This window comes from Rhea americana, unplaced genomic scaffold, assembly GCF_003343005.1.
Source record: "Rhea americana isolate MKP2758 unplaced genomic scaffold, rheAme1 scaffold_11, whole genome shotgun sequence".
Classification (NCBI taxonomy): Eukaryota; Metazoa; Chordata; class Aves; order Rheiformes; family Rheidae; genus Rhea; species Rhea americana.
Genome location: NW_028185150.1, coordinates 4,332,061 through 4,345,580, shown reverse-complemented (window position 1 = coordinate 4,345,580; position 13,520 = coordinate 4,332,061). Strand labels below are relative to the sequence as shown.

Sequence of the window (13,520 nt, the reverse complement as noted above, 5' to 3'; positions counted from 1 at the left end):
ACGTCAGCAGAATTGCAAGAACAACGCTCAAAGACTCTAGGYTGTTCTTGCCATTGGCCTGGAAACTAACTGATCAAACCAAGTTAATTTAAGCAGATATTTTGACATGTCTTTTAGATATATACCAATCCAAAAGGACTTTGATCATATGAAGAGRAAAAAAATGTGGAATTTAGATTAAGGCTGAAAATGACTTGTATTAACTCCAACATATTATTTCAGCTGGTAAGGTCTGTAGTGCTTATATTAACAATCTTGGGAATGACAAGGGCAAAAAACTTTTTTTAGGGTAAGTTCAAATAAGCTAAAACTACCACAGTGCAAAAAGTTGTGTTTAGCTATAAGCTTGTTCAGCTAGTGCTGGATCGGGGATCTAGCAGCACTCATGCTCAAAGCACGAAGACAGAAACCAGTGCCTGCAGCTAAAAGCATTCAGAGATACATCCTCAAGGGATCTCTGACAGAAAGATATATGCAATATATAATTGTTGTTGCAGTACTTGGTAGTAGGCAGCAATCTACTAGCTATACTCTAACTTTAAGCTTGCATTTTGCAGGGGGGRAAGAAGGAAAATTCAGAGAAATATGTTATAATAAAGCTAGTCAGGCAAAGCCAACAATTAGTGTGAAATTATGAATGAGATCAATTTGGGGGAATGTCCTAGCTGATGCCTAAATGCTGATGATAAAGATTTTGGAGTGGTAAAATTTGAAGGTATTCCCAGGTTAGAAATAAACTAACTTTCGTATATCTGGCCCTGGCCGCACTACTTGCGGATAATGCTACAGTTTTAGCATATGTTTTCAATAGRTGTCTGGCACCAGGCAAATGAAAAYGTGCTGGCAGAAGTTTAGTACCTTTCCAATGAGCCACTGCATGAATCCAACGTAGTAAAGCATAGACATTACTGTGCTGAAGAAAATTACGATTGGCAGGACCTGATTTGAAGACACAAAATCATTAACACTTTCAGAGTGGTTTTCCTTTTTGTAAGATCATTTAACTTTTTAAAAGGAGACCCAAGTCTTCTTGAGATGTACTTCAAGWTCTTGAAAACAAGTCATTTAGCTTGCTTCCTTATGCTATAAAACTTTTAATAATCTAGGCTTGCTGTGTATGGCTGTTGTGTTACAATGCACAACTTTTCAGGTATCTGGATAGTTTTCTCACATAGCTGTGATAGTTTTGAAACTGTTCAATTTAACATAAATGTTTGTTTATAGCCATGTTTTAATTGGCTCAACCACCTACAGGATATTGGCATCTACAAATATCTGGATCTCTAYGCCTGTAGACCTTGAAAACCATTAGCTGAAATACATATGATGAAATTGTGATATAGAATTCAGAACTGAACTTCTCTTATCTTTATTTTTAAATAAATAAATAAAAATTTTGGTTTAGACTGCTATGAAAGCTTTGGTATATATAAGCTTTAGTACGGAAATCCTTCGGAAGATCAAGAAATTCGGCTGGGGTTGTAGCTGACTTGATTTCAGTGAATTCAGCTAATAGCGCACTGGATCTAAATCCTCCTTGCTTCATTACCCCACACTACTTTTACCACTGATTACAATGCCAGTGCTGAGTTTTCAAGAGCTCTRCAACTGTAACCATGGACACCGTATGTTTAAAAAGAACTCCACATGKGTATATATAATAGCTGCAGAAACTGAAGGAAAAACACTTTTTTAAAAAACATAAAATTTAGAAGAATCATAGTTTAAGTATCAGACATGACCTGATAACTAACAAGCTGTTGGCTGTGTTTTTCATCCTTAATAAAGCTAGCATCAGATGGCTCACAGCTGTGTTAAACATACAGGATCTTATCATTTCTATGCTCTTTATAAAACAAAAAAGTCTCCCAGAAAGGTCCAAAATAAAGCAGACAGGTTAGGTATGTTTGAAACAGTACCACTGATGTTAGAAAGCTTTCAAGTATGTTCAGTTGAGGGCATAACACATTATAAATAAAATTAGTGAAGAAGTGAAAAGGAGTGTGGGGGAAAAAAAAAACAAAGGTGTTGGTACTTCTCTGTGAATGAAAGCTGCTCATTTCTCGAGGAGGGTTAATACAATAACCGATTTTGATAAAGCTCTGGAAACTCAGTTTATGCGGTCAGAGCCTTTCTCCAGAAAGAGCGAGCGCTAGAGCTCCTCGTGCCTGTCGAGAAGTTAACCTGGATTCTCTGGCCTTTTTAGCAACGGTCCCGGGGATAGCCATGGGATCCCCCAGCTGTGATACGCTGGGCTGTGCCAGAAGAAAATTTTACTCCCGTAAAACCAGCACCTTTCTCCCCTGCTAAATTTTCGCCGTGTTCCTGTACGTGGGCTGTTATACAGGAATGCCGGCTGAAGTAACTCTTCAGTTAAAGGAGCTGAAGAGGCAGGGAGTGAGGCAGGCAAGTGTAAGCTGTGTGCGGCAGATGGTAAAAACCCAAGCAATTACCCTCCTGTCTTTCATTCCAAGTGGGTGAAAAGAGATCTCAAGTGTAGCTGTGATTTGGAGCTGAAGGAGAGGGGAAACAACATTCTGTCTACGGCAGGTGACAGTCAGCACCCCCTGCCTTGCCGCTTGCGCATATTCGTCTGAAAATACCTCGGATTAACTTTAAAATATGTTTTTCCATTTTTCATTCGCAGTCAGTTCTGAATGTATCTCCCGGTTTTAAAAAATGGAAAGTTGGTTTTCCAGATATGATAGTTTGTACTTCGACTTAAAAGAGAGGTTGGAGCTTATTTTATGTGCAAACTCTCCTGCCTGTATTCCCAGCTATCTAATATGGTACCTACTACGTTATGTCTTAATCAGAAAAAAAGTAGCAGAGAAAACTACTTAATAGGTAAATAATCACTGAGGTCATCTGTCATGTCTAGGCTAGCTTTCACCTAGTATATAATTAAAAAAAGTGGTAGGAGAAATACTGGCAAAATTTTGCTCTAAAATAAGCATAATGGACACCACCCTCCCTGTGCTCTCCTTCCCAGCGCCAAAACGAGGGAGATGAATGGCACGAGTTAATAAGCGTTGTTGGCAGTGCTCCCTCCACCGGCGGGTCAGTCTCAGGCCTGGGCAGCAGTGTCAGTGCTGGCAGTTTATCTATGGGCAGCAGAGATGTGTGCAGGACAGGGAGAGGGAGGGGAAAACCTCAGGGTGCCCCAGAGCTGCCCTGCTCTGAGTGCAGGCACGTGGTGAAGTATGGGTGGGGGGCAAAGGTAGCCCTTAATGGACATGAGATTTGAGGAAGGTGGAAGGAGTCGGAGTCCCCCTTGCTGCAGCTGGGACTGTGGGATTTGAGGAGGCATCTCCTAAGGRTTTGGGAGACAGGACAGTTATGGGAAAAAGTAGCATGGGGATGATTCAAGACATTTCAGAACATCTTCCCTCAGTATTTTTGGGCAGTTGGGTACACTGTATGTGCAGAAATACCTGTGCATAGCAGGGAAGGTAACGGTTGGACATCAGGCTCAAGGAGCAATTTGCTTTGTTGCATAAGTTAACTGAAATGTATGTGGAAATAAATAATGCATGGTCAAAATTGCTTTTTGGGAAAAAAAACTTCCTAAACTTATTTTTCTGTCTTGTGGACTCTCAGCTGCCTTTTCTGTAAAATATGTTGCTACAATTTAGCTAAACAAGTGTGACCTAACTCAATGTATGGCAATAAATTAAGAGTTTTATGTGATGTTCCCAAATTTTCTTCTCATAATAAGGAAGAGATTGACTCTGGGTTGACTTCTCTGGTGACTGTGCTGGTGTATCACCACTCACATAACAAATGCGCTTCCCAACCAAACTGTTCATTTGCAGTTGTCTATCTGCCGTGTGTATAGCACATATAAAAGCTGTCTTACCTTAAAAGCAAAGAAATGATCTGTATACTTCTCACCAAACACAAACTTAGCCCCTGCATCGGAGTACTCCAGAAAAGTCTACAGAGGCAGAAAACAACATGAGTTAGTCATGAGCTGTGGGTTGCTGCCAAATAACACTGCAGTGGTTGCTCTGTGGAGATTCTTGCAGAGGTCTGAAGAGCTCTGTATACCTGGTCCTGGCTTAGCTGTCTCTACATCTGGCTAAGTTTGGGGGTCTCCCCCCAGCTCCTGGCAGAGTGCAGATTGCTTCAGACTACACAGGTAAATGGCAAGGGCATAGGGCATGTTTATCGGCCACACCTGGCAGGATAAGAGCCACAAGCTACCTGAAAAGAAAGATTTCTTTTTAAATGCTGATGCTGCCCCATTAATGCAAATATGTGCAATAAATGATAAAGTTTAAAAATGGCTGAAGCAATGAGTTATGAAAACCATAGACAAAATCTGGCCTAAAAGAAGGAACTATTTTTTAATCCTAATATTATGATGCRTTTCTCTGTTCCTAAAGTCAAGACGTGCAATTAATGATACATCTTAAAATGGAGATGTAATGGCTGAAGTAACGAGCTGTGGTAAAGAGTGGCTTTAAACCGCATGGCGCTAGCAAAAAGGCACACCAGGCCAGCTTTGAGCTGAAATGGGAGATGGAGAAGCTGGTATCGAAGTCCAGCTGACTCAGGCTGCCAGCAGATTAGCAGTCCGACATCGAACCTGTGCTTCCCACTCCCATGGACTGATTATGTTCTGCACTTTCTTGTTTTAAATAAGCTTAATTACCTGCACTGTGAGGAACAGTAGTGTGAGTAGTGTTCCTGGCATCAGGAGGCAGAATGTCCTTTTGGGGTACTCTCTGATCCTCTTTTGGCTTTTATCTATTCCTTTCCAGTAAYGGACTTTTTTTTTAAAGCTCAGCACCTGTAGACTGCCTGTGGAGGCACCTGTGTCTGGATCCCTCCCCGCTTTGGAGGGATCCCTTGCCCCTCGCAAGGAGTAGGTCTCCTTGGTCCCAGCTATGGATTTTGCCACCCATATGCAAATTTACTTTTTCATATTATACATCATAAGGACTATAATATGCTTTTGGGGCCAGTGGGCTATTCTGTTTGAAGGATTATGACAATGGCGGCTCTGGCATGCAAAATCCTTAGGCGTTTAAGTGTATAAGGCTTCTTGCAAGGATATTTTGGAATTGGGCCATGTTTAAGAGTTTCCAGGAGCACTGTGGCTAATAGTTTTTTTGTGTTTGTAGTAGTGCAAAAATCATTTCGGCCCAAGGAAGATAAGGCCATTAAGAAACAGCTATTGCTATGATCATTACCTATTAGCCTGTCCTGCAGCATTCTGTATTAACAGGAGAAATACGATTGGAATCAGGTGAACAGCTATCTTTCTGAGGACCCAGTTTTCCTCATGAGGTGTAAACATTTAGGGTCAAATGGATCCTTGAACTGTCTAACTCTTATTCCCACTGTAAGAGTCTCAATATAGAAAATGATTTAAAAACCTCCAAAATCTGTGTGGTATCTTACCTGGATCTGAATGCCTAGCCAGTTAAACATTTCAAACCCTACTTTGGTTCTCAGGATAAGAAGCCCAAGAAAAAATTGCAGTCCTATTCCTGAAAGTACTGGTCTCCAAGCAACCTAGACAGATAGAAAAATAAAAGCAGAGAAACTACTTATTATTTAAAGAAATAATAATACATTTTAGAATGTTTGTTAAAATAATGTAAGAGATTTGTCTGTGTAAGAGCTTTGTCTGACTATACAGCAGGATAGCAGCAGCTGCCAAAACAGACTTTAGGAGATTTAGGAGATGAGTTATATTCTCCTAATTTGCAAGGTCCTGAGTGTGAATGTCTCCATCTGAGCTAGCCGCTGAGAGTCTGATGAGGTATAAATATGTATGTGCCCATTTTGCCTTCCTTTCTGTTTTACCATTATGGCATTATGGGCTGCAAGTAACGAGAAACAAAGAGAAAGAATCCTTCCTGTGTCTCAGTTTAAAGATAATAAAGATAAATAAATAAATAAATAAAATGAAATAAAATAAAAGGAGAAAGAGGGCAGCAGAAAAGTGTTACTTCTTTACACTGAAGACTGGAAACATCAATGAAAGTAACAGAATATGGGAATTCCTTGCATACCTGGCATGGGAACAGGGAGATTCTGCTACATCTATTACTGTGTGCTTGGATAACTTCAGCTTTGTTTCCATATTCCCCAGCTTTAATTAGCTTGCATACTTGATAGGAGCCTTACTCAATATTGTGATTCACATGGTATCGAGATAGTTATAAAAAAAATTGCGGCTTCCTATGATTCTCTAGCTCACTGCAGATTCCTGCTCTTCCACTCCAGAAAACATCTTTGTCTTGTGAAAACTTAATCTGATTATTTACAAGGCAAAGAGCTGAGATACCTTCCTCTAATTTATCCAGATATCTGAATAACACAAGCCAATTTAGGTATAATGAGGACCCATGGAAGAGCACACAGTGTGAAAAAAGGACTCCCTGCTGAAGGTTAGTTGAAACTATACACCTAGGAGCCCTGTGGATTTATTTTTTTTGTTGCTTTTCTTTTTTAGGCTAAGAAAAGCTTCAGTATGGATGTAGGAGTGTGGAAAAAATACTGGTGAAACATGGTGACCTGGGCAGTGGATTACTATACGACTAACGAAGACATACAGAAGACATACACACAGGGGTGAAAACTGAGGTGAGATTTGTCAGAGGTACACCTTTTTGCAATATCACAGCATATTAAGGTGGACATCACAGCTGGAAAACTAAAGGGCACTGAAAGCATATGGAAGTGAGTTAGTATAACATGGGGGTCTCCACTAGGTCTCAGCTGCTGCATTTCCAGTGGGAATCAAACCTTTGGCACGGGGAAGGGGTGGTGGTGCCCAGAGAAGTGCTTCAGAAGGGAGGCAGGTCTCCAGTTTCACGCAATTTGTGTTGGTTTGACAACAGTACCCTGAAATGTGCTGGTGAAGTCCTGGAAGCAGTGGTGAGCCTGCCATGAGCTGGGAAGTGCAGAGCAGCCAGCCTGCCTCGGCTTGCTCTAATGCTCCAGGAGCAAACATGTCCCTGCTCGCATCAGTGCTAGTACTAAGGAAGGGAAACGGCATCCCGAAGAAGTGTGAGCCAGCCACTGGTATGGCCACACATGCTTCCTGGGACCTCAGGGTTAAAGAGCTTTCCTCATAAATGAAACATGTCTAGGTTCTGGCAAGTTTAAACATTAATGTTCTTGGACACTCTGCTTCCCTTATTGAACTTGGCCAAGTGCCTCATGTGAGGGTAAGGAGAACAGTTTTTGARGCATTAAACAGAAGTTCCAGAAAGGACTAAATACTCACTCTGGCAGGATATTTGGAAAAGATAAACATCAAGAGAACATACATCACAAGCCCCCCAAAGGAGATCAGCTGGCGGTATCCCTGTTTTGCTGTGTCAAAGATGAGCCAGCAGATGATAGCGACAATGAGGGCTATGCAGAGCACCCTGTGGAAAAAGGATGTGATGATATCAGGTGTGACATCCTGAAAGAGATTAGGTATTCCTTTTCTTCTTCTTCTTTCCTCCAGACTTACATTTCTGTGTAGCTCTCCATAAGCAAGACCTGCCTCTGCTAATGCTACCCTGACAGCAACACCCATTAGTGACAGTCAGAAGAAGCATCCTCCAACTGTGTTCGGAAATCAAAGTGTGGGGGAAATCCAACAAAATATGAATCACTCTCTTCTCTGGGCATTATTTTTGTCAAGGAATTTGATGAAATTCCCTCCTTTATCACTCTCTCCTTCTATTCCTTTCCTGACTTCTTTATTGAAGCAGTTCTTAATGTCTAGGCAGGCTGGATTGGCCATATATTCTTCATGAACTCCACTGCATGGCTTGACGAGTCAGCCTGTGAAACAGCTGTCACTGAGGAGCAGATCATAAGCTGTTTACCCCTTTAATCAGCTGTAGTCTGTTTAGAAAAATTAGCTTCTAATCACAACAGTTCTAATTCACTTGGAAACAGCAACAAGAACGATGTGTGCATCTGTGCTCAGCATTTATGCATTTCGCATTGTGACTGATCTGTATTCAGGTCTCATCTTGAAGGAAATTTTCAGACAACAGCCTGAGAAACAAGGAAATATATCATCCCACTTTTAGAGAGGGAAACTAAACATAGGCCAGATTCTTAAAGTAACTTGTGTCTAACTGTTGTTTTTAACTTCCACTGACTTCAGAAGTACCAAGATACCTAAATACATTTTTTCAGATCTGGTCCAAAACCACTGTAGCTTGGCCGCTGCAATACAGAACGCCATAGCCTGAATTTCTACATTTCTCTCTTCCAGGCAGAAACCATGCCTGACAGTAAAGTACTTGATCATTAATATATACAATTCAACAGACTGCAGCCTGCATAAATGCAGAAGTTACTGCCCCTGGCTTGTTCTATAGGGTCATCAGTGCACACTTATTCTGTTTACTTCTTCCCCTCAAGGAGGTTGCCAGGTTGTCTGCTGGAGGTGCTCAGTGCCACTGCTCTTTGGTGTGGCTCCTGAGCAGAAGAACAAATAGTGTTTATGGCACCTTTGTTTCCAGGGTGTTTTTTTTTTTTTTTTTTTTTTTTTTTTTTTCCTAGAGGGAGTAAAAATTCCTGTTTCTGGGGCAAAAATAATTGAAAAATCTTTAAAAAAATAAGCTGGGAAGTGTTTTTCTGAATCCAGAATGATTCTTATTTAGAGCTCTTTCTTAGAAAGAGGCTGACAGTCAAGACAGCTGGCTGATTTCCTCTTTAATGAGACTTTAATTGAACTTTAGGAACCTCTGAGAGCCTCATTAGATTCCTCCTCCCCCCACAAGTAACAAACATTCCTCTTAATTCTTCAGGAAACAAATGTCTACCATCCCAAATAAAGCTGTGTGATCTTAGTACACCAAATTTGGTTTGCATGCTTTGTTTGCTGACTAAGTTTAAAATGCTTACAATCTGTTGATTTGGGGATATGTGAACAATTGGTGACACGGATAACACACTTTTCTTCAGTAGCTTGCACATGTTATAACAACTTCAGGGCTTGCTCTCAGTGTGAGTGACAGCGAGGTACTTTCTGGCTTCCAGAATGAATGCACAAGGCCACAATACACCTGGATTTCTCCAGATATGATCTCTTGCCACCACTAGCTTGACCTACCTGAATTAGAGGAATTTTTTTACATCCTCTGTCAAGATTTTTGACACCATTACCATTGCAATCTTAACAGTGTGCCTGGTATCTAGAAACATATGTACTCTGTAGAGTTCTTATGCTGCCCTGGAAAATTTTGATTTATTGTGTATATCTGATTTGATCCTATTGTAACTGTATGATTTGTCCATCTCCCTGTGTGGACATAAGCTATGCAGTACGTTTCACTCTCAGAAATCCAGGCACAAGGGTGGAAGCACCTGCTAGTGAGTTCCCCTCCCTGTCCGTCTTTGTGCCGTTGTTTCTTTTGAGATGCTTTAGGAGCTGCTCTGAAGGGCTGCAAATGTCACCTGCAGTGGTACTAGACTGGGGACATTAATCTAACAAAGAGCAAAACTGGATGCTATCAACTGGAAAATATGCTTGTGTTTCAGGATAAATGAAAGAGAAGCTGTAAGGTACGACTATGGTGAAACTTTTAAAACTGAAATAAAAACTGAAAAACAAAAAGGCTCATAGTCAACTATGATTTTGTCCTTCTGCATAAATAAGAAGTCATTCATATTTACCATTTCAGCCAAAACCACTGCTTCTTCAGAAATCTTTCTCCAGGGGAAAAGAATGCAGCAATTCTATCTTCATACTTAGCGATTAAAAAATCCCAGCAGATGAAGAAGATGGCCAGGATAGTGATGATAAAGAGTGCCAAGGCCCTCCGAAAATTCAGGCTGCAGGCTGCAATAAGTGCTGCCAGGTACGCTGTCACAAACAAACAAACAAACAAAAAACAATGTACATGTCATTTAAGTCTGATCTGTTTAAAAACAGAAACAAATACTAAATTTAGTGTTAAGGACGTGTTTAAATTCAGGCCTGTGCTTGTCTTTAAATACTTCTCTGATTTGGCCTAAATATTGAAAAAGATCATGCTTTCATGTGTTGTTACTGTTGACATATGTGCTTTCTAATATGAAAACATGTTGCTGAGAAATGGTGGAATTCTTTTTCAGTGGTTTGCATCCTTATGAAGCAGGATATATGCTTTAGCTGAATAAAGTGTATGTCAAATACATTGGTTGTTTTGGAAGATTAAACATATTTGTATGGGACAGTTTTTTTCATTGACAAAATAGTGAATTCAGAACAATAGGTCTCATTCTTTCACAAGAGTATGAGTCTATTCAATAAAATTAAGAGAAACACTTAGAATCATTTATCTTGTACAGTAAAAGCCTGATTTGATGCCCCTCTGAAGCAAATGGGAAGGTTAGAGGTAGCACCTATATTTGTTTCATAAAGTGGCTATGAAATGATTTATTATTTGACACTGTCACTGCTACCATGTGCTGGCTAATGAAATAATGAGAATTAATGAAATAATAAGAATCCGATTTTGTCTGACGAGTCCAGTACAGGTTGTCCCTAACCACTTTACCGTGGTTTTGGGCTAGTTCCTAAGAGATGTAATTTACCTGACTTCTTGGAAGGGGCTGATTATTGAGCAGACACAAAGACTGAACTAACCTTTTATCCCAAGTGTAATTGCTAGTCAGAGTTAAACATGCTGAAGAAGTAGTGTGGCAAAGTCCAGGTTTCTTTTAGATTTAGGAATAAGAGGAGGTTTGCAGTCTGGAGCTTAATCTGGGACTAAATTCACTTTTACCTTTTGCTTCCTGTCAAACGCATTCTTTAAAACAGTCAAAGATTTTTATGTTAGGTCAGATACAAGACAGACTCAGTCTACAGTCTCATATAGGCAAACAAATAAGCCTTCAACAAGACTGGATATAATATACTGTACCTGTTATTAAAATGCCATAGATCACATACTGAATTTTGCTTTTATGTTTCTTGCAAAAATCACACACTTCATCATATTTCTTTTCAAAACACCTAGGAAAATGGCAAAAAAACAAACAGAACAGAAACGTAAGCCATAGATAAGAGGAGAGTAGTTTGCACAGAAACATCTGGTTAAGTCTGCCAAAATTTCTCTGCTGTACTGCACCACATTAGAATAGCTTTGGATCCCAAAGTGCCCGAGAAAATCGTGTTAGCATCTTTTTAGGAAGAATTCTTTGGTTCCACCTTGGGTAAGTAAAATGAAAATCTAGCAGATATATGAAGGGTCAAAATTTGCAGGCTGGTTTTTACTAGTCTCTAAAGTATGCAAAATAATTGATATTTACGTACATAAAACCTTGTCATAGTGTGCATAGATATCTCCGGATATTTGAAATTTTGGTTGTTAATTACACAAACTTTTCCTTTAAGACTCATTAGATTATAGAAGCTAAAATAGTTCATTAGATTTGAATGCCCTATTCTAGCATACACTCTTCTTTATTAAATGCCTCGTTTTGTTTCTTTTCTTGCCTCCCTAGAAGGAAACAGTGATTTCACAGGGGAGGCTGAGATCTAGAGAAACAGCAGTGAAGAGAATGGATTGAACCCAGATTTCCAGTGCTAACTACACTGGTGATACAGATGCTAGGTACTAGGCAAACTCCCTAGTATTGTGCAAGCTAAGAAAGAAGTCATAGCTATAGTTATGGCTCTTTAGAGTGCCTCACACCCTATAGGCTGTAAAGGCAAAGATTCACATTTAGAGATGCTAATTATCCAGGCTGTACTTGTTTGGAAACTAGATGCAGTTGAAGTCAGATGTGCAATGAAATTTAGCATGAAGAGCCTTCTTTTTGCTGCAGTAAACAAAATGATTAATTTAAAAGAAATTGGAGGAATATAAGAAACATTGACTTAATTCATATTAGCAGTCAGAACAGCAGTTGCTCACCAGTTAAAACACTAACAGGGTCTCTGAGAAATCTTGATTGCTTTTGATATTTCATTTTTTTTTTTTGTTCTGGGAATTTCTGTTGCCTCACAAATCACAGCTCTTTGTTTTTACTTGTTAGAACATTARGTTATCCATCCTATCTCAGCAGAGAGATTAGATGCAACAGCAAAAACAAGAAAGGGGGAAACAAAAGGAAGATGTGTGAATAAACCAGAGCAACTTCATGAAGCTTATGGTTCAACCACMACCAAAAAAATATTAACTATTATCTTTTACAGCTACTTATGAGGCCTTTAGAATTTAAAGTTGTGGTTTTAAGAGTACCATTCTTTGTAATCTCTTCTTTGCTATAACACCATTCTCTTACTTTTTAGTTTATTTAGGTGGCTTTGATATGAAGGTAAGTTAAAGACACCTATGTATCATAGGTGTGCACAGATATGTTTTGAAAAGTGGTGGAAAAAAACCCACATCCTCCTAATAAAACTGGTTAGTTTACTAAGTAAACATTACTTTCAAAACATTGAGCCTATAAGGTTAAAATGCAACGTATAACTGATAGATTTCTCTTAACTGAGAATGTTAAAGCACACAAAGAACTTTAAGGTGAAATATTCGTATACACCAACAATATTCTTCCTTTTGTTCTGCAACCCAGAAATCACTCTTTCTGGTCCATGTAGAGTCTGTAACTGAACATCACCTTGCCCACATCGTTGCTATCAATGGACCGATCTTTTGTAGGGTTTGTGGTTCAGAAAACAGGCCGTACCAGCTGTTGAATCAAACCAGCGATGCATTTGAAATTACAGGATGCTTTGTGAATGCCCCTTTCTGAGCGCATGCAAGGAAAACATTAGGTCATATTAGGGCCTGCTTTTAAGAGGTAACTCACAAAAAAATACTTTGGGAGAGACACCATTGCCCTTGCCAGGTGCTCCGCACAACCCCCTGTAACCCCAAGACAAAACCCAGCTACACAGACCAAGCTGTCACTAGTCAGTGCAATTAGAGAGCAGAGCAAAGGTTTCTTCAGCTGCCTGTTTAAAAAGGGTTCATCAACCCATGGCAACAAAACCCCCAGAAAAGAAGAAAGCCCTGCAAAATCAACCTTAGTTATTCCCATTATGTTAACTCTCAGGTATTTTAAGTCCTGTTCCTACAACTCTAAAGTGTAAATARAAGTGTTATTTCTGAATTTAAATGCATCACCTTTACAGGAATGAGATCAATTCAAGTAGTTCACTTTGAATGAAACAGATTACTAATTTGGGATATCTGGCAAGTGAGTTCCTAGAATCYGCTCAGCTGATTAAAAGATCAAAACTAAGGTAACATGTGTGTATAATAAAGAGCAAAACTGGGGAAAACAGTATAATTTGTATGAAGATTTATATGAAATTTTAATATGACAGAAAAATACAAGTTAGGGCCATTAAAATGTAATTTATTTTTATCTCAGTTTTTAGAATGTCTTATACAAGCTTTGTAGTTTTTTGTTCAAAAACTAATCCTCAAGTAAAATGTAGAAGTGTGCCTTCACTTTGTGGCTGCTAGGTATTAGTGCTAACAAAGTGTAAAAATTCTGCTACACCAAAATGGCTATTTTACATCAATTCTACTGTTATTTTCCACTAGGAKAAA

General features: G+C 39.4%; 1 protein-coding gene across 1 annotated transcript in view; it reads right to left on the bottom strand.

The window, feature by feature from the left end:
* SLC28A3 (solute carrier family 28 member 3) overlaps positions 1–13,520 on the bottom strand; it is a 37,958-nt gene that overhangs the window by 11,747 nt on the left and 12,691 nt on the right. The window contains exons 4-9 of the mRNA XM_085312415.1: positions 10,878–10,969; positions 9,646–9,835; positions 7,247–7,391; positions 5,410–5,523; positions 3,860–3,937; positions 859–939 (exon numbers count right to left, since the gene is read on the bottom strand). Of these exons, the coding sequence (XP_085168541.1) occupies positions 859–939; positions 3,860–3,937; positions 5,410–5,523; positions 7,247–7,391; positions 9,646–9,835; positions 10,878–10,969 (700 nt within the window). The remainder of the gene's footprint in view (positions 1–858; positions 940–3,859; positions 3,938–5,409; positions 5,524–7,246; positions 7,392–9,645; positions 9,836–10,877; positions 10,970–13,520) is intronic.